At 37.5% G+C, this 23,935-nt stretch overlaps 1 protein-coding gene across 2 annotated transcripts in view; it reads right to left on the bottom strand.

The window, feature by feature from the left end:
* The window catches only part of Rab3c (RAB3C, member RAS oncogene family), a 217,289-nt gene extending 205,094 nt beyond the window's left edge, over nt 1-12,195 (bottom strand). Inside the window, exon 1 of one of the 2 annotated variants that reach the window (XM_016000216.3) lies at nt 11,779-12,195. In XM_016000216.3, the coding sequence (XP_015855702.1) occupies nt 11,779-11,796 (18 nt within the window). In that variant the 5' untranslated portion in view covers nt 11,797-12,195. Of the gene's footprint in view, nt 1-10,940; nt 11,142-11,778 lie in introns of those variants that run through there. The other variant, XM_006981659.4, reaches the window with a different exon arrangement.
* Between the last annotated feature and the right edge of the window lie 11,740 nt (nt 12,196-23,935).

Raw genomic sequence — 23,935 nt, 5'->3', positions numbered from 1 at the left:
GAGAAAAAAGGCATTTTGAATGATGAGTCCATTTGTTTCAGCACCTTTCTGATGCTATGAATTATTTGGCAATTGTTCTCCTAGTCAATGTGCTAGCCACTAAGCACATATGGCAGTTCAAACTATACTAAAATTAAACAGAATTTAAAATGTAGCTTCAAGCATACAATCCCCCCCCCCTCCACACACACACCCAGAAGCTAGCGTACTGGGTAGTTATATACAAAACATTGGCATCATTGCAGCAAATTCTGCAGAAAATGCTAGGCTAGACAGTCTGTTTCCCACAAAAAGGTGGTTAATATTTTTATATCTTCTCTTGAAAAACACTATGAGTTTCGTGATGATGTTCCTGCAATGGAAACTTGATTCTCCATCTGAGGTGGTAGGAACTTTAAAGGTGGCACCTAGTACAAGACAGGTCACTGGGAACACTATTCTCAGAAGAGAGTAATGTGAATGCTCAAGGGTCCTCGGTGAATTTCCACAGCAGCATGTTGTTACAGCAAAAACAAACCTGGCTCCTGAGTCTCTCTGGTTTCCTATCTCACCCAGTGATCTCTGACTCTTACATGTATTTGCATCGTGATGGCATCCACATTCCATGATGCAGCTAGAAGACCCTCCCTAAAGGGCTTACAGAGGCTAACACCATGTATTTGGGCCTCTACAATGTGAACTCAATATGCCCTGTTTTTTAAATAAAGTATCCAGCACCAGGTATTTTGTTGCAGAACAGAAAATGTAATAATCTTAGAAGTAAGAGTATAAAAGAAGGTCCAGCAAGGAGTAGACTGCCAAAAACAATAAGGGGTACTTGGGCTCATCTAAGACACCTAAGATGATGTTAATTGCCTGAAGCCAGGAGAAACAGCATGGAGGAGGGATGTGAAGGCAAATGAAAGGGGGGGAGGTGAGATGAGAGAACATACCACCCTTCTACACTCTTATTGGCAGCAGAAGAGTGCAATTATTTGTAGAAAAGTAACACAAAGGGGAATATCTCTCTGTATCACAAAAGTGAAAGGTGATAAAGACTCTGACTGAACTTGACACTGTCTAAACTGATACACACTTAAGCATGTCATGTAAATCCATTTGATATCAATGATACATCCAGGGAATGGTGATGACCAATAGGGAAAGTTTGCTAGTGTGTGAACCTGGGCCTGCAAACAGGCAACACCACCTACCCTGGTAACTGTGCAACATATATGCTCTGGTAAGTCTTACCTATCATTGGCAGACAATGGTGAAGTTGGCTCAAAACCTATCAATTTAACAAGAAGTTTCTTTAACAATGAGTGCCTTCCAACATCCTAATAGGAAAGAAGTTAGGTTGTGGGTTTTGTTGTTGTTTGATTTTTTTTTATTTTAGCACTGACATTCCTATAAATAAATCCCTTTCACCAATTATTAATGTTCCATGAGATACCAGTCCTGCAGGTCTGCAAGTGTTCTTCATTAACAAGGTCTTTGGATATTTTGTCATGAGCCAGCTTAAATTCTGGACCAGGATTTAGGATATACAGCTAAGTTACAGTCCAAATGAGAATTTACACTTTACAAAACTGCTCAGCCTACTAACCTATCACATTCTGCAGCCTGGAGCAGTAAAGAACCATGTCAACAGGGTTGTGTGTTCTCCAGGCTACCTTAAAAGAAAGCATGGGGCAGGATACCATAAAGTTATATGGATTCTAAAACTGAGGCATTAGTGGCATCATGAATATGGAGAGTTTTAAATGTAATTGTGAGGATTTAGTTGGAGACATAAGGTTTACCTAGGATGCACCAGCTCTAAATTCAAGGGCTAACGCAGTTTGTGTGTTGTGAGTGAACCACAGGATGAGAGGGTATTCAGTACTGTGGAACAATCTTTTTGTATACTATGAATATGTACTACTCTCATTGGCTAATTAAATGCTGATTGGCCAAAAGCTAGGCAGGAAGAGATTGAGCTCAAGAGCCAGACTAGGAGAATGATAGGAAGAAGGAGGACAGAGTCAGAAGAGTCACCAGTCAGATACAGAGGAAGCAGGAGATGAGTGTGCCATGCTAATAAAGGTAATGCCATGTGGCAGAGTGTAAATAAGGAACATGGGCTAACTTAAAAGGTAAGAGCTAGTTAGTTATAAGCCTGAGCTGTTGGCCAAGCATTTACAATTAATATAAGCATCTGTGTGGTAATTTGGAAGCAGCCCTCGGGACAGGAAAACTCTGCCTATAACTCAGTATGAGGGCAGTGGTGCTGAGAAACTATGTAAATCTTGAGGAGTTCTCCTGATGGCAGGAATTTTTCTTTTTTCTTTTCTCATTCTTTCCTTTTTTCTTTTCCTTTCTTCTTCCTTTGCTTCTTTAGTTCTCTCTTTCTTATTTTTAAGATAGTCTGGTATGTTGTCCAGACTGACTTCAAAGCCTTGGCTTCAACTTCCCAAGTGAGGAATGAATTAGAAAAAAATTCCAACTCCATTTATTTTTAAAGATTGTTTTTCTTTTTCTTTGTCTACTATTTCCTCATTTATATCATCAGTAAAATTCACTAAGTCACAAGAGTTTGTCACAAGTGTATGTGTGTTTTGTAAAACTTCAGAATAATGAAATCAATCTTGGCTATAAATATGAGAGACAGATTTAATGTCATTAAGAACAGAAATTGGTGTGTTCACTCTACAGCAGCATTTGAATGTCACTGGGGCTTATACACAGGCGCTATGTAAATTTACCATCATAAATACTGAGTTGTTTGAATGTCCTAGAAATCTTATAGGAAGATAGAACTGAAACTTTAAAACATGGATACGTGGGCAATTACCTAGTAGACAGCAAGTCAGATTTTGTAAAACAAGCCTTTACCCAAGGCCAGGGCAGGGACATGGGGTCAAGTTCTCAGGCATTTGCACACAAAGACCACAGAAATATGATTCTAAAGGTTTGTACCAGCTTCTGTCTTGACCAGCCACCCTTCTGGTATTGTAAGTCACTGTAGGCACTATCAGAATGTGAGGGAGCAACCCTGTAAGAAGCCGTCATCATGTGCTCCGACATGTCCCGGTCATATCTCCTCCTTATTCCATTCATCAAACAGCACTGTGTTGGACACTCATCAGGTCAGGACCGAGTTGTCCATGCATTTTTAAGACAAAGAAATGTCTGAACCACCCTTGAGGAACCTGTAGTCAATGCACTTGTATTTCCAGGTTGCAGAGTGGCACCAATTAGAATGAGTGACAAAGGCATCACTGCTTTGCATGCAAAAGCTACTATGACTATTGTCTCTATAAAAAATAAACTCATGCCCATTTATACATGCACAGCCATCTGCCCACCTGTGCTTTGGCTTATCCCTTTTGTCAGTTGTCTCACTGAATCAAACTTTCAAAAGAATGCTGCCTTTTAATTCTAATATCATAGCTAAGGGTAGTATGAGAATTTGCCAACTGGTATTTAACACATCCCTTCTTTAAGCTTGTTAAGGTTCATCAGGCCACGTCCACTGGAATAGAAATTATTCATATGCATTAGATTACAAGATTCTCAGGTGGATAAGATGAGATAAGTATGGGGTCGCTGACAAGTCACACAAGAATCTTTGAAGGGCTACACTTAACCTAACAGCAGCAGACAGATGAGAGGCTCCAAGACTCTCCAAAAGTTACCTTATGATTTTGTTTTCTGGTATGAAAAGCTATGGGTGTAGGAGCTAAATAGCATGGTTCCAGATTTTTATCATGAGGCCAAGTAGATACAAAATACTATTATTTAAAAATCCTAGTGCTATATATACACCCAATCTGACTTAGACTTGATAACATTTGCTAGACGCCTGGACATCTAGACCATTCACCCCTATGCTTTCATTATTCACTCTATATATATTTAAAAAACATTTCATGACTTCAATAAAACTGCCATGACACTTCAAACTATTATAAAATATACAAACATTGTATAAAACTTTCTTTGTCTGCAGAATTAAAGCTATTAAAGAAGATATGAGTTGGTTAAAAACCTTAGATTTTGATTTTATTGTTTAGAATTATATACCATATTCAAATTTTTAAAAGTTCCTTGATGCTCACAATTTTTATTTCAAGGCACAAAAAGTGCAACACCAGATAAGCAGGAATCAATAAAGTTAAACAGTAATATTAAACTGCAAACATTAATATTCACACCCAAAATTTATGAAGTATGATCAACGTGGTAGGGTTATTACTTCTATTCTATATTTTTTTTCCTATAAGAAGCTCAAATACTCACATTTCTTCTTGGTTTTTCTGAACAATACTACAAATGAGTCCCATTAAACTCTTTTAATACCCTAATCTCTCAACCTAAGAATGTTCATTTATCTTTAGTTGGTAACATAACATTTTTCTAGTCTAAATGGAGCCAATTGTGAGCCTAAATGTAGCAATATAATGACTGAAATGAATAACCCCTGTATTAACAAACACAGAAGATGAATCAGTAGATATCACATAATACAACCATGAAAGAATGAAAATAAAAAAAAGCAGAACCTCTGTAGTTGCTGGGTAAGTATCAGAAGTCTAACTTACATGTAAATGAAGGCTTAGGAAAAGGAGTAGAATGATGTTCTGGAAATATACTTAAAGATATAATGACTAAATAATCTCTAACTTGTTGGAATGTGTAAATGTTAATGTCTGATGAGGTCACTTCAACCCTCTAAGTTGACAAACTACAAAGGAAATAAGCATATCAAAGCTAAATAGAAATATATTCAGGACTAACAAAAGGAAACATGACTGTATATATATATATATATATTTATATACATACATATGTATATATTACAATAATATGAAGAGCAGATGATTCCACAACATAATGGAGCCAGTAGACAATGAAATAATATATTGAAATTCAGTACTGGAAGGAAGAAAAATCAATGCCCAGTTTGATAGCCATTAAAAACTCTCATTCAAAAGAAATAAATTACCAAAAAATTATATACACAAAGCCTGAGAGAATTACTGACAGAGTCTATACCATAAGCAAAGTTGAAAGCTGAGAGGAAAATGAAACCACATAGAAGCTCAGAGCAATAGGAAGAATACTAGACACGGTAAATAGGTGTCAGGCAAGTGTGTGTGTGTGTGTGTGTGTGTGTGTGTGTGTGTGTTCTCTCTCTCTCTCTGTTTAATGAAAAAACTACATACTATGTATAAAGCTAAAATTATAATAACTACAAATGTAATATGTATGAAATTACATCACACAAATGCAGTATGCAGTATATGAGGTATTATATGAAGTCAAGGCAGGTTGTCTAGCCATGTATTGTGTAGTCTTAAAGACTAAAAAATGCAAAGGTATACATTTAAAAAATCTACAAAGGAATTGAAATACATAAGAACATTTAAATAAAATGATGGTAGGAAAGGAGTAGCAGAGGAACAGAAAACAAAGTATATAAAAATAGCAAAATCATTGGTTTAAATCCAACAAAATAATCACAATATATGAAATGAATCAAAATGATAATTAAGAGGCAGAGATTTTTCAAACTGTATAAAAATACAAGTCCCAACTGGACACTAATCATATGGTATGATGAATATAAAAGCATAAAAGTTGAAAGCAACAGTATGAAAATACATGCATAACATATAAGTTCTATTAAAGCAACAATACCTGTATTAAGAATACACATTAAGATAAGGTATATTACCATAAATAAAGAAGGATATTGGACAGAAATTCTTCAGGAGGACACACCAATTAGAAATGTGTGTCTGTTTAGTAATATAGGTTCATAATATATGAAAACTAAAACAAGAATAAAAAAGGGAGAAACATTAATAACTGTATAATAAATATAGTCAAACTCAGTAAGGATGTAGAAGATCTTCATAACACTAAAGATGACCAAACTGACATTTAGACACTATATTTTACAATTGTGGTCTACATAAAGACAGAGGGAATGTTCATGTTAGATCTTATACTGATCTAAAAATAGACTTAATAAAAAAAAGAAATCTTAAAGAATATGTCCTCTAAATGTTATATAAGTGAAATTTAATGCATCATCAATGCCAATGCAAGATCTGGAAAATATATAAACCTGTGGAAATTAAAGATATTTGTAAATCCAAGTATTAAGCCAAAACACTCTAAGGAAATGAACAAAGAATTTGAAATGATATACAATCAAATAATGCATTCATAAACTTTTGAGTCAGCTAAGATCAATCCTTAGAGTGAATTTTGTCATTTAAATGCTTATATTTACCAGCAGAAAAGAAATAATCAAAATCAGTGATGTCATTTCTACCCTAAAAAGATAATTTTCTACTAATGTAAGTATAAGGAACATGAGTTTTTTAAAAGCCAAAATCAATAAAACACAAAATAAGAGAAAAAGCTGAAGGCAGTGGGCTGTTGTGAGCAAACATCAACAATACTGAGAACTATGCAGTAAGAATGACAAGCAAAGCTAAGATCATGGTCTGCAATTCCAGACTTGAAAGGCTGATGAAGAATTGCTTCAAGTCAAGGGCTTGCTTGGGTTACTTAGTGAGATCTGGGTCATTACTGAAGTTCAAAGTGGCAATATACAGGTATGGGGTACATCTCTTCGAGTTATTGGTCATGTGGGTGGTCCTAGGAACCCTTGAAGCAATGGAGGCTATTAGCATTGCTCTTCCCTGTCTATAAGAACTTGATGATAAGACCACTGTTGTTGAGGACACCACATTTTAGCCACAGGACTTAGAGGAATCAAGATAGTACTGATTGGAAGCTACCTCTTGCTAGCTAGCTTTGATTATACTTGAAGATGCTCTTCAGGCTACTGGAGGAGAAAAGTCATCACCAGTCTTATAAATCTGCGAATCCTACAAACCACAAAACTGATCTAGCAAGATATGCCTATGACTATAATAATGGTACAAATGTTATGGATGTAACCAACTGCTCTCTTTATTTCCTTCTTTCTCTCTTTCTTTCTTTCTTCCTTCCTTTCTTTCTTTCTTTCTTTGTTTTCTTCCTTCCTTCTTTCCTGTCTTTCTTTCTTTCTTTCTTTCTTTCTTTCTTTCTTTCTTTCTTCCTTTCTTCCTTTCTTCCTTTCTTCCTTTCTTCCTTTCTTCCTTTCTTCTTTCTTTCCTTTTTGGCTTTAAGGCTTATTCCACAGGAGAAAACTCATGACTAATACATCTGGCCATGAACCTAGGAGTGAGTCTCCTATTATTTTACTAAGTAGAGATACTACCTATCACACTTCCTTCTAAGTACTTATATCTACACCCTTTATTTAGTGCAACACTCAGTCCTCATCTGAGAAGTGACTTCATAATAAATTCAAGTTCTTGAACTTAAAAGAGTAGAGTTGGGAACCCATCCTTGTAACACCAAAGTTCATTTGCTGTTTGCGTCAATACTCCTTCCTCACTGTTTTTGTACAGATGACACATGAGAAACAAGTAAAAAAGAAATAGGGAAGACTGTCTCACCAACATTAGCAAGAAATCTGTGAAGGATGGGGACTAATTGTCCATTGCACAAAAGACAATCATGATTGTAGAGGAGAAAAGTCAGGCATTCACACATAATAAAATGTAGGAATGCATAACCTTTCTATACCAATGCAACAATAATACTTAGAAAGTAATTCTCTATCACTTGATTTATGTATAACAGGCCTGAATTGAACATCCACCTTTCTACAATCACCTCAGTGTCATCTCTGGTCTGTGTCAACATTGTTTTCTCACTTCCACTTATCTTTAGGCATTTTTTTCCAGTCTGTTTCAGTCCCTCAGCATGGATTTTTGTTTTAAGTTCCCTTATCAATAAAAAGGCTCCACTTTTATCAGATAAACGTAAAAACTAAACTAAATGTTAAATGTGAGAGACAATGGGTCTCTCTTTAGTCCCATAACAGAGTAAATGAAACTACAAGAAATAACAAAGAAGATAATAACAACACAATGACCCTTCCCAGGTATTTAGTTTAGTTTATGCAAGATTATTTTGTAAACATAAGATAGGATGAATATAATTTTCTTTCTTCTCAAACAAATAAATGAGTAATACTTATCAATAGGGTCCTCATTCTTTACACTGCACATTTATGCCTTCTGGAGAAATCAAAATAATAGAAGAAAGGACATGAGTTTTCTAAACATATTGATCTGGCAGAATTTTAACTATTTCATATTAGAGAAGTTATTTAATATTAATAAGCTCTAGTTACTTTGCTTTTAAGTAGGTAATGGTGACTTATTTATAATTATTTTAACCCATATATAGCTGTGCATATGAGGGTTTTATACATATATACAAGTACAGTGACATCTGAATGCAAAGCACCGTGGTTGGCATAGGCAAGCACTGGGTGGGCTGGGGTTATTTTTTCAGTCAGCTGCTATATTATCTTTGCTTTCAAAGTCTTGCCCCCAGTGATGAACGTTACTGTTCCCTATGTCATTGGGCCCCTCGGATTTATCAATATGCTGAAAGAGAAGACTGAAATGACTACCACCCACACTAATGTTCTCGACTTACCAAATGCTATCCTTGATTAACTAATTAGAAAGAAAACACAAGCATCCAAGACTATTATTAGTTATCATTGTCATAGTCACTAGAAGAAACAAGTATTGTCTTATTTTCTATCAACTTGGAGGGAAATGTTTTGCAGAAATAACTCCAATGAACTGAACACAAAGCCATCTATATAAGAACATCAAATGCGTTTTAATGGATATTGTGTATTTTTCCAAATAATTTTACTAAAGAAAAAATGCTATTTTGGAAGCTAGCCAATAAACTAAAAGCTCACTTTATTTCATATCAGCAACTGAACTAAATACTCCAAAAAAGGAGAAAAAAATATCTGAGATAAGGGAATATAAAGTGAAGCTTTCCTTGTGACTCATCCTTTGTAAATGTAAGTAAAGAAATATTTGGGGCATATGTTTAAAGTGATGGCACACTTTAATCTTTAAAAGGAAAAAAAAGGAACATCCACTACTTTTAATGTTGCATCTTTGCGTTCCAAGTCACATGGAATATTATTCTAGTTTAGAAAACGGGACCCCAAAACATTAATTGCTGCTTAAGAAAATCTAAATTGTTTATACTCTTAATTATTATATAATTTTTAAAAATCTAAAAATGATAGAAGTCACTCTAACAATCATCTATTAAAGTGAATCAATGTGTGTGCTTGAATTAAATACACTTTTAACAAGTCTGAATTCTTAAAATGCATAAATTCACACTAGCTTTGGGGAGTTTATATTTTAAATTCCAAAAATATAACCCAGTGAATTGAAACACACCACAAATAAGAAAGCATCTGTATCCATCAGAAAATTGATTCCATAGCACCTAATTTTTACATTAATTCACCATTATAGTTTTCACTGAAATACAACTTTACAATACCTAGTATGTATCTGATGGATATACACACAATAATGTAAAATATGTCCTAAAGCATTAATTTCATACAGTGCTGTAACATTTCATTACCTACCTGAATAGTCCAAGCAACACAGAAAAATAAAATCAATATACAATAGCTATTTTACTTGTCATTTGACAGAAAGATTTCAGTATGTCAATGAAGTCAACTTTAAATTCTAACTTACATTATTATTTTTTATGTTTTTCAATTTTGGAAAACCATACATTTAGGGTCAGCCATAATATTTTGATATAAATATACAAAGTAAAGAATGACAACCCAGTTTTAAAGAAAAATGACAATATTTACCTATCATCAAATATTATTAATTCAGCTAGTTGGCTCTTAGCAACATCTCCAGTGAGGGAAATTATCATAAGCTAATATATCTTGATTGCAACAGCCTTTATTGTCTGACCACACGCATTTTGCATCAGGTCTATAATAAAAAGCTAAGTCACAAACAGAAATATCAGATGTCACACAAAGGGTCTACTATTCCCAGGCACAAATCAAGTTTTAATAACTCATAAGGTAATTTGAGGTCTTCCATTATATAATACTCCAGCAAGCACTTAAATGCTATAATGCTTTCATTGAAAAGTCCAGTTAGAATTCCTTAATATATGTAACATAAATGAAAAGTAAATCAAAGCAGATGTATAAAGTCCTTGATTTATGAAGAAACTATGGGAAACATTTGAGACTGGTTGTCAAATATTTATGTTACTGAGTTTGCCAACAGAGATGAGTTCTGAAGGGAGGCAACACATTCCAAATGGAGTGATCTCTTCTCTCAACCCATTCATAAAATGCCTTTCTGTTATGCAATGGGCTCACTCTGCTTGGTTAATGAACATAGACTTATGTTTAGCATTAATTAACCAGTTATACACAGAAAGAAGAAATAACATTGGTCTTTACTTAAAAGCTTAACTTGGTAAGTAGCTTCAACAGGGGAAATTTTCGTTTCTGAAGGGAGTAAGCCCAAGAATGTGATTAAAATGGGGAAATTGATAGTACAGTGAATGGCTACCTCACACAGGAATGCTGGGGGAAAGAGGGTCCTGGAAACTGAGCCAGTCAGTTGAGTAGGCAAATATCAAGGGTGGCATAGCTCTTAGATAAAAGCGTAGATATCTTTTCTATTTTCCTTTGATACTGGGACCCTAATTTAAAAAAAAAAAAAAAAAAGACTTCGGAGACACTGGCACTGGCCTCTCTTTCTTAATATGTCTCTGCTAATTTATGTGACTGAAAAATCCCCAGTTTACACCACTATCACGAACCTAGGAAGGCAAGAAAATCAAATCCAACAAGAGATGGTCTGTCCTGACTTTATTAGCTTGGGTTTTCCTTTTCCACACTCAGTCTCCTTACGGAACCCTAAAAGATACTGAACAACCCTATCTATATTTCATGAAGACATCCCCTGAGCGACTGGAGAAACCCTCTCTCTATTTCTCCCGAGACCACTCTTTCTTTGTAGACCCACCTGCATGGGCGCCTCGTGTCTCATTGTAGGCAAATGTCCTTTCTCTCTTGTCAGGACAGCGCTGGTCCGGGCGTCTGGTCAAGCGTGCACAGCCCGCGAGCGCGCTCCCGGCAACACTCGAAAAGCGTGGGGCTCCGTAGCCCGCTCCAACATCAGCACCGGAGCTGTCCGCTCCTGACTCGGCACAGGCGTACTGGCCACGAACCCCGTGCGCTTCTGGGAGTTGTAGTCTACTCTTAAGAGGCAGCTGTGCGAACGGGAAAACCGTGAACTACAACTCCCAGAGATCCAGCGGGCTTCCCTCGGGGTTGTCTCTCCAGCTGCACTGGGCAGCGGAGCCTCCCTTCTCCTTTCCAGTTACACGGGTTGTTATCTCTCTCAGCCTGCCCGACCATTTACTCCGACCACTGGCGAAAATGACACCAGTTCATCCCAAACAGGGACCTTCTCTCCTCGGTACCGCGTTTGCAAGCCAGACCGCATCTCTCTGGCTAGGAAACGCAGCACTTTGTTCTAATTTCCAACGCAAACGGGCGTTTACCTTACCTCTATCCTGAACCCGAAAAGTTGATACATACCCCGAGCGGAGTAGTTTTACAGTCTGATTCAACAATCACGCGGGAAAACGACGACGAATGGCACGCGTGTTAAGAAAAGCGGTTCATCGGCACGACTGCATTGAGTAGATCTTCAATCAAGCAAGCGCGAACACACACACACACACACACATACACACACACACACACACACACACACACACACACACACACACACGCACACACACTCCACAAAACCCAGATTTCTGGCCGTTCCCGGGAAGGCATTCCTCTCTGTTTACCTTTCCATACAGCTCCATTGCAGCGGGAGGTTCGGAAAGCCGCAAGTAAATCTTCCCACTCACTACAAAGGAGGTGAAGGTCTTGTGCAGGCGGCCGAGCACAATGGAAAGGCTAGGAAGGAGGAGCGGTTTGCGGAGAGCGAATGAGGGATGGAAGGGACAGCCAGCGGGTTCGGATGGGCGGCTTTCTTCTTCTTCTTCCAGAGAGGAGCACAGGAGTCTTCTAGTGACAGCTGCAGAGAAAGAGCCTGAGTCTCCTAGGAAGTGCCAGGGGCGCTCGCGTCGGGCAGCCCCTCCCCGAATCCTCCCGGCACACGCACACACACCACCTGAGGGCTACAGAGCTGATAGGGCACTCACTGGGTTATTTACCCAAAGCAAGTCACACAAAATGAACACATTCATCACCAGAGCCCAGGAGCGCCTTCACGGAATGAGATGGGAGACCTCGATTAAGTTACCCGGTCTTGTCTTTAACATGCAGCTCTCTTCCTTTATAGCGCCGGTCGCTCTCTTCCTGGACCGGTTCATAACATGGTTCTCGAGTCTCTGATCTGTTCGTTAGTTACATTTACTCTCTCCTGTCAACTTCTAGTATGTGTGACTCGTGTGTCATCCTTGGCTAGGGCAAGTCTTCTCCCCTTCAGAGTACAAGTTCATCATCTAGCTGCGACCCCCACCTTTCCGTGAGGTCAGATACACTGCACAAGAGGCAGAGGAAAAGAAGAAACCTTCATGATATTCTCATGCAGTCAGGCAAAGGTTAATTTTAATCAGCTTTGAACTTCATCTCGTTAGACTGATCAGTAGAAAGGACGTTCTGGAACTAAAACGTGCTGGGAACATCTTTTCGGGGTAAAAATTATCCTTCATATTCTCAGGCCCCATGCCAGAGATTCTACTGGGGATCCATATTTCCAACATCATCCGCAGAAGGTCTTAAGCAAGTAATTCCTTTGCTGTAACTCTGGCAACACTGCTTTTAAAGGATTTATATGAAAGACTTTGTTCAAAGACACAAACTGCAAAAATTTTCCTCTAAATTCTCAGTATTGAGATGATGCAGTATATACCTGATCTAGTAAAAATACTGGTGTCTTTTACTTTTTGTGTTTCTCAGAAATCTGTCTTCCAATCTCTGATTACTGAGAATGCAATGTGGCATCACCTAGGTGAATATTTTTATAACAACTTGAAAGAACATTTTTAAATGATCACCTCTTAGATGAGTTATTTGATGACTAGAGAAAATGAACCTGAAAATTAAAAACAGGACCAGTGTGTAAAGGTGTCTCCTGCCAAGCCTGATGACCTAAGTTCAATCCTTGGAACCCACACAGTAGATGGAAAGAACTGGCTCCAGCAAATTTCCTGTGACTTTCACATGTGGTTTGGGGTCCTCTTGAATTCACACACACACACACACACACACACACAATAAATAAATAAATAAATAAATAAATAAATAAATAAATAAATAAATAAATAAATAAATAAATAAATAAATAAACAAAAATAATAACATGTAGTGAAACAATTTTAATTATTGTATTAATCATTGTTCTATGGCTTGCTGTGAAGAAACACTACCATCAATGCAATTCTTGTAGAAGGAAGCATTTAATTGGTAACTCGCTTACAGTTTCATAGGGTTACTCCATGACCATCATGGCAGGAAGCAGACAGACATTGTGTAGCTGGAGTTTTCTCCAGTCCTGTCCAGCCCCACAGCCCCCACAACTGCTTATAAAATAATCACTCAGAAGCTCATATTAATTAAACTGCTCGGCCATTAGCTCAGGTCTAGCTCTTACACTTATACTCAGCCCATTTCTGTTAATCTATATGCCGCCGTGTGTTCCGTGGCTTTACCTGCTGCCTTTACATGCTGCTCCCTGGCCGGCAGGCTGGCGTCTCCTTCCACTCTACCTTCCTGTTCTCCCAATTCTCCTTTCTGCTAGTCCCACCTATACTTCCTGCCTGGCTACTGGCCAATCAGTGTTTTATTTATCAATCAATCATCCACAGCACTTCCCCTTTTTCTTTTTTTTTTATAAAGGTTTTAACTTTAACATAGTAAAATTACATATAACAAAACAATTATCAAGCAAGAATTACAGTTACAATATTAAAGAAAATATCCTATCTGTCCTATATTTGTGAGTCTAAGGTTTTATATCTAACTTATCTTTTATCATAACTGAGGAAATTATAACTATCTAGCCTTGAACTACATCAAAGACCTCAGAAAGATATAATATTACCTGAGAAATGGGAGAAGGATGCAAGCAACTTTCGGGAGTCTTGCGAGAGTAGATGGAGACAGCTGGCAGCCTGGACAGTCATCCAAACTTTTTCTGTAAAGTTAGGGTGTCTGTCTTCAGCCCACAGGCCTAGAGTCTCTCAGTCACTTCTCTCTGTGTCCTGTAGAATGTCTGACAGTTTCCTCTGCAAAGCAGGAACCTGAAGGACCATTTTACCAAGCAAAGTTCAGTGGTCACCTTCCTATGGGTCCTGCATGACCAGTCAACCAAGCAGTCCAGGCAAGAACAGTTTCTTGCCCAAATAGCTATTTTTGCCAAGAAGAAGATAAATACCAAAAAGAGTGTCTCTGATGCCCACCCTCTCTGAAGTAAATTGGTGGTGCCAGAAGCGGACATGTCTCTTTGTCCAGAAAGTCTAAATTTTTAAAACATTTAAATCCCATATTCTGTAGGTCTTTGAAGTGTTTGAAGATTACCTGTTTATCTGAAATATATCTATGTATACCTAGAAAACTTAACTAACATGTCTACAAGTATAATTATCATAGATGACTAATTATTAATCTATTTTATTATCCATTACAATTTTAAATGAGCTGTAAAAACATAATACCTTAAACAAGAGTAGAAATATACACGCAGTATAACAAAATTAACTTTAAATTTGTATCAATAAACTAAAATCTATACCAATGTAAAACATTTCAAGCAAGTTGTTACTCTTTAAAAGTAGGTTTATTAATCTACCCTTTAATCCTATCATATCTATATTATATCCCCTTTTTTATTTAGAAAGAGATTGCATTTATGATCAATGTGTTTTAAATAAAAATATTGTTTTTTCTCTGTCCCACACCAGGGAACTCTTCTGATATGGGACACAAGTATCTCTTAACCTTTTCTTTTAGCAATATGTCTGAGTTTAGGAAAGGAGTGAGCCAATTCCATATCTAAAGCCAGCTTGGTATATTTGAGAATTTGGGATGGCTTCTCTTACTACTTCCTGCTGGATGGGGGCACTGTATCTGATGAGGACACTAAGAAAATTTCAGGATTATGGAGTAGTCCATGAGGCTGTATTGTCTGAGCCAGTTGCCTTGAAACTATTCTGGATGTTGGATCATCTGGACTATGGTGTCATCGGAGATCTTTCAGGGGGTCTTGGCTGGTCAAACCTGATGTATCTTAATCTGGAACAAATCCATAGCCTCTGGCTTTCTGTGGAAACAAAAGCAGAGCCTCCTTTCCAAAGCAACATATCCTTAGATCCAAATTTTGAAGTCAAGGTATCGTTAAAATATACATATTGGCTTAACTCAACAGCTTTTACAATCAAATTTTTTTGTAGTTAAAATTCCCAAAGACAACACAATCCAGATTCTCTGTGTAATATCCATCTTTATGTGGCTTATTTTTTATACTACCTTTACTGTCTCTTCAAAAACTTTATTTTTTAAAACTATCGATTTCTTTATATAACTGCATATAACTGTGAATATATATAATATATATTGTATATATATAATACATATATATTCTCTCTCAAGTCTACGTACATTTTTACACACATTATAAACTATTCCATCTGAATCTGTCTTATTGTGAACCTATTGCTTTAAATTGCAGTATTTGTAAGACTGAAATGGCCCCTGTGGGTCCACCCACCTCAGCTTCCCATCATGGTGGTGGTACGTTTACTGCCAGTTCTGGGAGCCATCAACTCTCAGAAACAATGGTTCTATGCTTCTATTAAAGCAGCGTATAGCCCAGAAACCTCTTTTTTTTTTGTACTAACAAAAGTTAAATCCACCACACAGCATAATGTGCCACTTGTAGATGCCTCAATCCCGCCATACTGCAAATCAAGAGTTCACACCAGAAACCCACCAAGTAGCTCAAACGTGCAGGCTGCCACTAACTTGAGAGAGACAACTAGGAAGCTGTTTTTAGCTCTGTTTTAGAATCTTTTTTCTCAGATTTTAGGTGGAAACTCTTGCCCCATGTTGGGTGCCAGATATTGGTTTAAATATTAAGGCAACTCCTCATAGTTAAAAGGGAGGTTTGTTTTGTGGGGTAACTTACAAGTGAAGAGATAGGTAACAGGGTTTGAGAAAGGTAAAGTGCAGTCCAATGGTGTTCTCTGGAGAACTCTGTTCTGTCTACCTACAGTGTCTAGGATCCAGGAACCAAGAGAGCCAGTCCATCCAGATCTCTGGTCTTCAGGGGTCCTCTTTCAGCTCAGCCTTGTAGGCATGACAGTTGCCGAAGCCTCATTGGGGGGTGGCACTTCCAGGTCACAGCTGGAACGGCTACCCACTACAACATTGTGTTGGAACAGTACCTGAGAGCTTTACATCCTGATCAGCAGGCAGCAAAAAAAGAAAAAAAGACACCATGCTTGGCCATGCATAGGTTTTTGAAACCTTAAAGCCTACATGATGGACTTCCTCCAATAAGACCACATCTCTTCCAACAAGGCCACACCTAACCTTTTCAATACTTCTCAAACAGTTCCACTAACTGGGAAACAAGCATTCAAACATGTGAGCTTGTGAAGGCTATTCTCATTCAAACCACCACAGTTAATAACAAAATGAATGGTAATAATCAATGTTTCATCATGACAGCTAACTACCAGAAGGACTTCTGAAAATTAAAACATATGTAAAGATGTATATCTTTTTAACATTTATTTATTGTGTATATCATACACACTGGTGTTCACATACCATGGTGTGCATGTTGAGATCAAAGTTTGCTAATTGAGATCACTGTTTTTTACTACCATTTCTTTGTGAAATGACTCGTTATAACTGAGTTTGAGAACCTAGAACCACTAAAGATCTTTGGAAAGTTAGTTCTGCCAGTAGTCTGCTAAAGGAAAAAAAAATGAGCTGGAGCTGAACATCTCTCTAAAGTTAGAGCACTTTGCTTTTACTTGAAATCAAGATGGTATCTGTCAGTCTTATGCTGGAGTACCAAATCAGTCTGCAGTCTAGTCAAGAATGAAATGCAAATTGAAGAGCAATGCCCAATTCCAGTGCTTATATTCTGACATTTTTACTGTCAATTTTATGACAACACCTGTTTCAAGGTAAGTCAGAAATATCCACATTCTAGGCATAGTTGTTCCCTGTAAAAAATCAAGAAGTTTAAGTGGCAAAAAGAGAAAAATGGTCATTGATGGAACAGCTGAGACATCAGGGTAACTACAATAATAAGTGTACTGCTTCTGCTCTTTTGTATTTTTACCAAAGTGTAAATGCACAGTATAAAATGTACCCATTCCTGGAGATCTTTGTAATTTAACAGCCACTAAAGCCCTAAAATCAAGAAATTACTCAAGGCTAGAATATTGTGGTTCTTGTGGAGAACCAGAAAAAGAAGAAAGCCTTTTTCACTTACATTTGAATCTGAGGTTATGGGTCAGTATTAAAATGTTTTAAGAGGGCTGGAGAGATGGTTCCACCCGTAAGAGCACTCCAGAGGACTTCCGAAAGACTGGTGTTTAGTTCCTAGGACCCACATCTGGTTCTCACAACCATCTGTCACTCCATTTCCAGGGGATCTGACACTTTCTTCTAAGCTCTGTGCCCACCTACATGCACCTGGTACACAGACATACACTCAAGGCACACATACATACACACAAAACAAATAAATAAATCTTTAAAAAAATAAGTCTGAAAATAGTTAACAGAAGAAGAGTCCACTAGATAATAACAACACAGTGTGTGACATGAGCACCTCACCATATTAGTGTGTGGGGAGGCCTGAAAGATCTAAGGCCCAGAGATGGTAAATAACTCCCCAAGGACCACACAGATCCCTGAGGAATGAATGAGATAAGAGCACTTACATTTTGCATTGGATACACTTTTCTTTGCACTGTCTTATATCACTACTCAGATTCTGAGATTTTTCTACTCTAAAGCTTAATAGTATTCACTCTGTCATTTGTAAAGATCTAATTTATATATTATTCATTTGCTGTTATCATTCCATATTTCACATCAGCTCTGTTGTTTAAGCCTTCTGTTAAAAGTAGCCAAGAGCTAAGCTACTTATAATAATGATGCTATTAGCTGTATAAGAAATCACAACAGACATTTTATTGACACCATTTTCATGACATCCCAGTTAAGATTCATGCTTAAAACTGAAGTCACTGAGCCTCGGAATAAGGATTAAGGACACCTCCTTAGATTTCAATGCCTCCCTCACACAAGCCTGACTCAAATTTACAATCTGATGCTCTAAGTGGGTGTCTAACCTGAAACACAATTGGGAGTGTATCCAACTGAGTGGGTGATATTTTGGCCTGGGCGCTATTACCTCTGCCTGGCTGGACATAGTGAGCTGGCTTTGATTCCAACCTTGTATTGAATCCATGCCATGAAATACTATTGATTCTCTCAGGTTCCCTTTAGAAGCTAAATATCCCCATGACGCTATTGATTTCTTTGAAATTAAAAGGAAAATTATTTTAACTCATTCTTGCTCATGAAGTTTCCAACATTATACATAATCAATATAAGTAAAATGTCTTGTAAAAAAGAAATGCCCTCCAAGTGAATATAAAATGATGTTGATTTCTTTCTATAACAAACACTATTCACAATTGCTATCCTTTTAAAAATACCAATGCCATGGCAGGCACTTTGTCTAGATTATTTCATTTAATTGTCAATAATTTTGAAAGGTTACATTATAACCTCATTTTACCATCAAGAAAGGGTATGTATTTTGCTTAAAGATACTGACTAGGATGATTTGGTCTAGGCTTTAAAGCTCAGAGCTATCTGATTTGAAACTCAAGTTCTCAACCTGGTTTTTCTTATAAAAGTTAGTATTGTAAAATATCACATTTCGCAATATATTACAGTTTTTACCAGACCTCAATCTTGTCCTTATTTGAGATCAAGGATGCGATTATAACACTATTATAAAATTATAGGGTTACTTAGAACTTTTAATACATTTGGGGGGCGGGTTCAAGACAGGGTTTCTCTGGTTAGTTTTGGTGCCTCTCCTGGATCTCATTCTGCAGACCAGGTTGGCCTCAAACTCTGCCTGGCTCTGCCTCCTGAGTGCTGGGATTAAAGGCCTGTACCACCACCGCCCAGCTTAATACATTTTTTATTTGAAAATGTTGTAATTGGTTAATTTTGATTTTCAACTTGATTGAGTGTGTCTGTAAAGGGTGTTCACAGACAGGTTTGACCAAAGAAGAGGAAGGTCCGCTGTGAAAAGGAGCTGTATCACCTATGGGATGAGTTCCTGGAAAGGAAAGGAGAAAGGTGGCTGATCTTGGCCCTTCTCTCTTCTTTTGACCACTTCCATGCCTAATCCACCATAATGAATTTCTTTCTTCTTTCTGTGAGCCAAAATGAACCTTTCCCCTCAGGTTAATTTATGTCAAGTGTCTTGTCACAGTGACAAAAGCAAGTAACTAAGCAACCACCCACCCTTTCAGGCAAATGTCAATCCATTGGATCTACTAGAAATATTTTAGGGAACATTTTACCAAACGTGAGTCTTTTTCTGGAAAGCACGGACTATATTTCTAGCTCTCCAGCTCATATAAAACAGTGAGCAACAAACACTGTAAGAAAATCAGAGGAATACTAAACACCAATGCCCACATTTCACACCAAGTACTTATTCAGTAGGATCACTGTCCTGGGAGGAGCATTGTGTGGCCTACATCTTTATTAGTTCTCCACCAGAGATTTATTATTATCTTTAAAAACCATTGCCCTCATAATACTATTATAAATACTAGAAAGTTTTATTGTTAAGATCTGACTTAACTGAGTGAATTTCATCTGTTAAGCTTTCCAATAGGCTTTTGATATGATGGAAAATAGGCAACTCAATAATTTGTCTCTGAGGGATGAGCAGTTCTATGCAGAATATTTCAGAAGACTCACCACAGCATAGGCTCCATGCAGGAAGAAGGAGCAGCATGCAGCTTGCACCTACCCAGAGAACCTGGGACAGACAGCCTGCATGCCTTTAGCAAGATGGGAAACCAGGGTTGTCTATTTATAATCTAAGCTAAACTTACCCCTCAGAACCAAGTTCAGGTAAGACAAACGATTCTTGATAGATGATACTGTTCTGAAATTCCAGAGAATTAAGAAAAAGACAAAATGGTACACTAGGAAAAAATGTGGTAGAGAAGGCAACTCAATCCTTTAATCCATAAAGATAAGGAATTAGATTCCTAAAAACTACAATGATCAGCTTAGCATGCCACAGATCATCTGATGCCATTACATACACTGGGGCGGAGGAGGGGGGAGTGTACTCTTCTGCAAGTATACTGTGATTTGCTAACATAATTAAATTTTATGTCTATTGACCATGCTCATTCAAATATTTCTGGCTTGCCACTTATAATTTAAAGTGTAGATCAAGGACAGAGAGATGGCTCATTGCTTAAAAACATTGGCTGTTCTTCCAGAGGAGCCAGGTTCGATTCCCAGCATCCTATCCCAAGTGGCTCACAATCATTTGTAACCCAGTTGCAGGGGATTCAATGTCCTTTGGGGGCCTCCACAGGCACCAGGCACATGAGTGGTACATAGACATACATGCAGTAAAAACACTCATACACATCAAATAAAGTAATTAAATACTTTAAAGAGTAGAGTCAAAACCATTCTCATCCCCAAGGAAGCTCAACCCCTGAACAGTCAAGAGATAACTACCATGGACACCAGCATCAGAGAGAATAGAGCAGTGCCCACTGAGCGGCCTGACCTTCTGCTTTACTAGCAACTGCCTTATGGGTGTTTATGAGACAGAACTCAGTTGGAACTCAGTAAATTTAGCAGGTCATTCGATTGCCAGAGCAGAAGCAGTAACATAGGAGAACTTTAAAAGGAACACGATGATGGCTGATTGGTTCCTCTTTCCAGGTTTGAACATTAAACTAAGGCCCAAAGATGAATGATGCCTCATCTAATATCACACTAATTAATCATCCAGTCAACACTAGCATACGGCCCATGGGACTTCAGGCCCATGTTCTATTTAAATATATGCATTTTAACCATCACTGTCTTGTGCCTGATGTGTGCTTTCTTACAACTTGAGCATAATTTTGTTTTAAAATTGCACAATTACTGATCACTGGACAAAACCTCAAAAAAAGCCATCTAGAAGAATATGGGGTCTGATAGTTCTCCTTTGCTGGCTGAGAAACAAGAATTGCTGAAGAATAACACTTTCTCCTTTAAATATGGGATGGAGACATTTTAAATTTTATTATGAATTTCTGCATTAACTCAGCTATAGAACCCAAGTTATACTGAATTAAATTCATCCTAACTGTTGACATGTTAAGATAATCAGAGTGTCTACTATGGACTAATTTGTCAAGAATGGAGTCTTATTTCTTTTTGGATTTTGTAAGAACCTATAAATTGGTCAGACAGAAAATGGTGTATGCCAGGCACTCCCCACATGCTTGACAGTTCCTGATTAGTGTGAGGCATCCATCTATTCACAAGTAGCTTTGTTCTTCCTATGCCAAGCTAAACCAGAAAGATTCTGGGACAAGTTTGAAATAGAAATGTTTATTCCATGCTATTACATCTTGAAAATATATAACTTTCTTAAATATTATAGATGTTTAACAGCTAACTGTTTTCCTTAAGTCTTAGAAGAAGGTCTGGTCCTAAACTTTTGAACACTGTTGGAATAGTCAAGTGTATTACAGCTTTGGGGTCATACATTGAATGCGTTGTGTATTACCATTTGTACAGAAAGCTTTTGTGGGCCAGAGTATTGTGAATTGGATGCAAAATGTCTCCCAAAGGAACTAAGGTATTGAAAGATCATCACCAGCTGATGGTGCTATTGAGAGATGACAGATTATGTGGACACCAGCCTTATCAATGTGCCATTAGGAGGAAGGGGAAGTAGGTTACTGAGGACAAGTCTTTGAAGGATCTGCCTTAATTTGGCCCTGACCTTTTCTGTTCCTGTTTTTTCTTGGCTACCATGGTAATTAGGTCGTCACTACCACCACACCCTTCTATAATGTTCCTGCCTTAACATCGGCTTAACACCAGAAGAAACTGCTGACTGTGACCTACAATGAATCTTTCCTCTCTAAAGCTGTTTATGTATTTTTATTTTATAATTGGTATTTTATAATAGTGGACAAACAGCTAACACATTTCCCTTCTGACAAGATTTATAAGAAACTTGAGTTCAAAACATTAATGATCATTTCTGAAATAAGTTGCAATCAACATTTCGTCCACACACATGCTATCTATTCAAATAGATCTGCTCTCTCTCACAACTAATTTCTCTTCTATCTGTCCATGTAGTTTCCTTGTCCAAGTATAAGCATGTTGCTGAGAAGGAAAAGCAGATCATTATAGTGGACACATTTGGTTCTAGTTGCAACTTTAATTACAGCTGCAGTACACTTCATTTTATTCTGCTGTGACTTTTAGAAGATACAATTTCTTAACTTTATTTAAAAATGCCCGTTTATATAAACAAAATTATTTTTCTTTATAACTATAAAACACCCTTGAAGGATACATTCATCAAACTATTAAAAGTTGCATAACACAGAGATTATGTTATTGTTGCTTAGCACCATGACTTAAGGAAACCAGAAAGAAACTCTAGATGGCTGTATTTAAACTTCCTTAGTCCTTACTTCACAGTAGAAATGGTACTAAATCACTAACATACTTTATGTTCACATTATCCGAGGTGAATATGACTGCTTTTGATGCTGATAGTAAGAAAAATGGCATAGCCCAACTGGGTAATTATTACAAAGTTTGAAAAGGGGCTTTACTGACCCATAGGAAGTGTTAGTGGGAACTGACAGGGAAAGCTGCGCTCTAGCTCTAGAAGCAGAATGGAGCCAGTGAGTTGTTTTACCCAGAAGGCCACCACCCAGGAAAAGAGAGTTTATTGGCACCAGAGAACGCTCTGCTAAAGAACGAATCAGAAGGGAAAGGAAGTCACCAATCCTCCCACCATTTACCTCCTCTAGCCATGGGCAGAACTCTATCTGATCCAAAGTCTTTGGACCCATTGATGCAACCCAGGTTTCAGCATCCTCTGACATGGGGGCATGGAGAAGGGTGAGTAAGAAACAAGCAGGAGATATCAGCATATTTCCCCCATTTTAAACGTGAGCAAATTGAGAGTCCCCTAAAATTTTTCACAATTGAAGGTCATAAAAGGAAACCAATGTGAACTTAGGCCTTCCTCATGCTGATGACCCCACTAAATTAAGCAAAGAAACAAAATGCAAGGAGCATTTTCAGTTTGCAACTCTATTCCTCCCTTTAGTTTTCATACCCATATCATATCCAGAACCACACCAAGGAGTTGATACTTCTATCATCACAGTTTAACTGAACTATAGAGTAATTCTGCAACATCTCTCTCTTGTCTGCCTCATTATTGTTTTCCAAGGTGAACAAATTTACTGACAAATATTTCATGTAATCAAGTTAAAAATCATAAACAGACTAGTTGTGCGATGATAGCTTTTGACATTTAGAAGATATAACTAAAATGTATAACAGAGTCACCCTTTAGATGTGTATAATCCTTTGAGGCCCCTGTGGGCTCCAGAAAAACCAGGGATTTTTGTCTGACTTGTTCATTGCTTCTTAACAGAACTCATGATAGTGCTTAGTGGGTAGTGCGTGCGCAACACCTATTCATGAATTGATGAATAGATGTGGAAACATAAACACTGGATATCAAATACAACTTGTAAACAGGTAGCATGTATATGAGAGGTTTGAGAGATGGGAAGAATAGAGATCAAACTTGGTCACCAGAGACGAGGAAACCTTATCAGAAATGAAAATCAAGACCGAAGATTCAGATGGGTCTTG

Source organism: Peromyscus maniculatus, chromosome 15, assembly GCF_049852395.1.
Source record: "Peromyscus maniculatus bairdii isolate BWxNUB_F1_BW_parent chromosome 15, HU_Pman_BW_mat_3.1, whole genome shotgun sequence".
Lineage (NCBI taxonomy): Eukaryota > Metazoa > Chordata > Mammalia > Rodentia > Cricetidae > Peromyscus > Peromyscus maniculatus.
This window is presented reverse-complemented; position numbering and strand designations above follow the sequence as displayed.